Source organism: Propithecus coquereli, unplaced genomic scaffold, assembly GCF_000956105.1.
Source record: "Propithecus coquereli isolate 6110/MARCELLA unplaced genomic scaffold, Pcoq_1.0 Scaffold292, whole genome shotgun sequence".
NCBI classification, from domain to species: Eukaryota; Metazoa; Chordata; class Mammalia; order Primates; family Indriidae; genus Propithecus; species Propithecus coquereli.
This window is the reverse complement of record NW_012148530.1, coordinates 324200-327441: the sequence shown is the minus strand read 5'-3', so window position 1 is coordinate 327441 and position 3242 is coordinate 324200. Positions and strand designations below refer to the sequence as shown.

The window sequence follows — 3242 nt, the reverse complement described above, 5'->3', positions numbered from 1 at the left end:
AGTTCTGAGAGGCATGCATATAATTGCAGCAGTATACATGGTGAGATGAGTAAGAAAATAATTTGGAGTAGCTGGGAGTGGTTGTTCATACACATAATCCCAGCTACTCAGGAGGTTGAGTCAGGAGGATTGTTTGAGCCCAGGAGTTCAAGGCTGCAGTGAGTTATGATTATGCCACTGCATGCTAGTCTGGGTGACAGGGTGAGACCCAGTCTCTAAAAAATAGAATAAAATTTGGAATCTTGCATAAAACTTCCTTCAGTGTCATTACATCAGGACCCTTTAGTAATTAAGGAAATCCTTTTGTAAGTACATTTGCTAATAGGTGATTGAAGGTGAATCAATTGAATATCAAGATTGAGTAAGGCATTTATAGCAAAACCAATTTAGTTCCTAGAATGGTGAAAGAAAATATCAAATCCTATTTTTATCTCAGTAAAAAGAAATAATTTGAGTTTATTTTAGCAATTCGTTTTACCTGAATCATTGCAGGCATCATCCATTACTTTCCATGCATGTTTACATCCATTTGTATCATTTAGACATTGCTCTCTTAAATACGTGCAATCACTGGTTTGGGAAGTGTATTCATTTTCCAAGCTTAGCCCCATAGCTTGAAAAACAACAACAAAACAAGTTTGTAATATTATAGTTTGGCAGCTGTTTTCCCTGCATCTAAGTTACTAATAATAAAGAGCAGAATTATGGAAAATAAGATGTGGTAAAATTACTATAAGGCTGGAATGAATCTTAACCTCCCCTCTGGCTATAGATCTATATTTATCCTATGCAAGATTCTTAAATGACTAGTTTATATTTGCTCTCTTTGCTTTCTCACTGCCCATTCATTCCTCCACTTATAATTTATTTTTATGACTATTGTTCCATTGAAACAGCTCTTATAAAATGTCCTTAATCACATCCTTAATGTCACATTTAATAGTTTTAAGATTTATCTCATCTACTTTTAACATTTGTCATTTTGTTGATGTTTTTGCTCTTGAAATTCTCTCTTTGTCAACTCAAACTTCTAGTCCTCTTCATATTTATCCACTTGATATTTTCTGGCTATAGTTAGAATTCTTCCCAAAATCCTCTTACTCTTCTTTTAAAGAGTATTTTTAGCCTCGGTTCTGTCCTCAGACCTCCCCCGTTTTCATTTCACACATTCTCTGTGGATAATTCCATGTTATACCCTCCAACCTACCTAATGCACTATTCCAGTCCTGTAGTGTCTCTGTTTATTTCTTTTGGGTGGTTCCTTATACCATGGCTTTCATTTTCCTCCCCATGTGCAATTTGGAAGTTCTCAAGCATTTAGTTTCCCGAATATTCCATGCTGTCTTATACCTCTGAGCATTTACTATCTTGTCCCTGGTAAACACTCCCTTTCTTTTTCTTCAGGAATAACTCTTCTTGTCCTTTAATACTCAACACAATCATTACCTATTTTAAGGAAACTTTCCCTGAATTCTATACCCTCTTTTCCCACACCCAAATTGAATTTGACATCCCTCACCTGTTTATCTAGAACTCTGAGGATTCCCCAGGTATAGAATTTACTGCTCTGTAGTCTGTGTATTCATGTGCTTGTGTTCACCACTAAATTTTACGGCTTTACTGGGCAGGCATTCAGGGTAATTTATAATTGTATTTCCATCATCAAACACAATGATGCATTATAGGTATTCAATAAATGTATGTTGACTTATGCCAAACATATTAGTTGTTTATAGATGAGTTATATATAAATAACTGATAATATATAATATAAAATAACACCTTCCAGGTATTTACAAGTTATTTTTAGTGAAATACAAAATGATCCAGCAAGTTTTCTAAAAACAATAAAGAAAATAGCAATGCTAATTGAGCATGTTATACAAGTTAGTCAAATTGATTCTGCACACTGACGCTAGCTTAATCAATTTATTAAAATATGGGAATCACAATTGAGTTATAGAAATAGTTATATTAACTGTAATCAAGAGACCTCAAGCTATGTCTTAATCAGAGCCAAATCATTTGAATTTTTTAAAAGATGATGTTAATTATGAATCACCTATGACAACCTAGTTATAGGTTTCAAATAAGGCCTTGAAAACTTTTCTTTTATCTTACCTCTTTCCAAACCTTGTCTCCTAAGGAGAATCCAAGACAATTGATAGGACCATGTGTACTACTTGCTGGGTCACTGCATTTGGAGATTAGGCCCATGGGTGTGGCTTGGTCACATTTTTCTTGTTGAGGGCTGAAGTGAAAATTGACATATCAACTTTCTGTTTTTTCAGGTGTTCATGGACAATTTCATCTAGTCAAGCTCCTGTGCTTCTAAGTTGGCAAGCCCAGAGAAAGAGAAAGAGGGCTCTTTGAATCCTGGCCCAAAGTTACCTGGTCAAATTCAGTTTTCCAAAGACCCTGAAATAAGGAATTTCATGTCATAAACTGAATTTATAAGAAACTGGCATTTTATGTGCCATTGATCATTGTATTTTGTGAAAATCTGTCTCAAAAAACTTGTAACTGATGGTCTCCTGGACATATCATCAAAACTTCACTGGTAACTCAGAGTAATCATTTATGAATTTTACATATCTTGTCCAAATATGTTTCACTTCCTCTTACATTTTCAATTTTTGGTTGAATAATCCACTTGATTGATTATTTCACATAATTTTCTACACCTTTCATTCAGATAAAATATTGACTCAATTAAGAAAATCATCTCAATGATTTGGCCCATAAGAACCAAAAATACAACTTTACCTTTCCAAAATTTGCCTTTTTTATTCCTGACTATGATCTGTGGCTCTGTAATCAACCTGAATTTTTCAAAGATTTTCCTGAAATGCTCAGTGAAAAACAGATTCTATTTTAAAATTAATAAGATGGAGAATGCTGCACCTTATATCACCTTCTTAAAGATGTATAAGGCTCATTAGCCAATTAAATGCTCTGAGTTTTAAAATTTCACTATTTTCACATTTCTGTGGCAAAAAAAAAATGTCTCTTATCACAAGATCTATTTAGGTGATGTTGAACAAGTATCCTGAAGAATGCAGTATGGAAAATATTGATACAAACTGTCAAATAGTACAATTTTGGTCCTAACGATGTTAGAAGTTATTTCCCTCCTTCATGCAATCTGTTGTCAAGATGCCCCTAATCCTTGCTTGGGTGAGGCAAAGACATAAAGTGTAACCTTAATGTTTGTACCCTCATAATACCCTGAAATAAAAAAA

General features: G+C 33.9%; 1 protein-coding gene across 1 annotated transcript in view; it reads right to left on the bottom strand.

Annotated features, from left to right (window-relative positions):
* The window catches only part of GFRAL (GDNF family receptor alpha like), a 43321-nt gene that overhangs the window by 38837 nt on the left and 1242 nt on the right, over nt 1–3242 (bottom strand). The window contains 1 exon segment of the mRNA XM_012648705.1: nt 479–613. Within this exon segment, the coding sequence (XP_012504159.1) occupies nt 479–613 (135 nt within the window).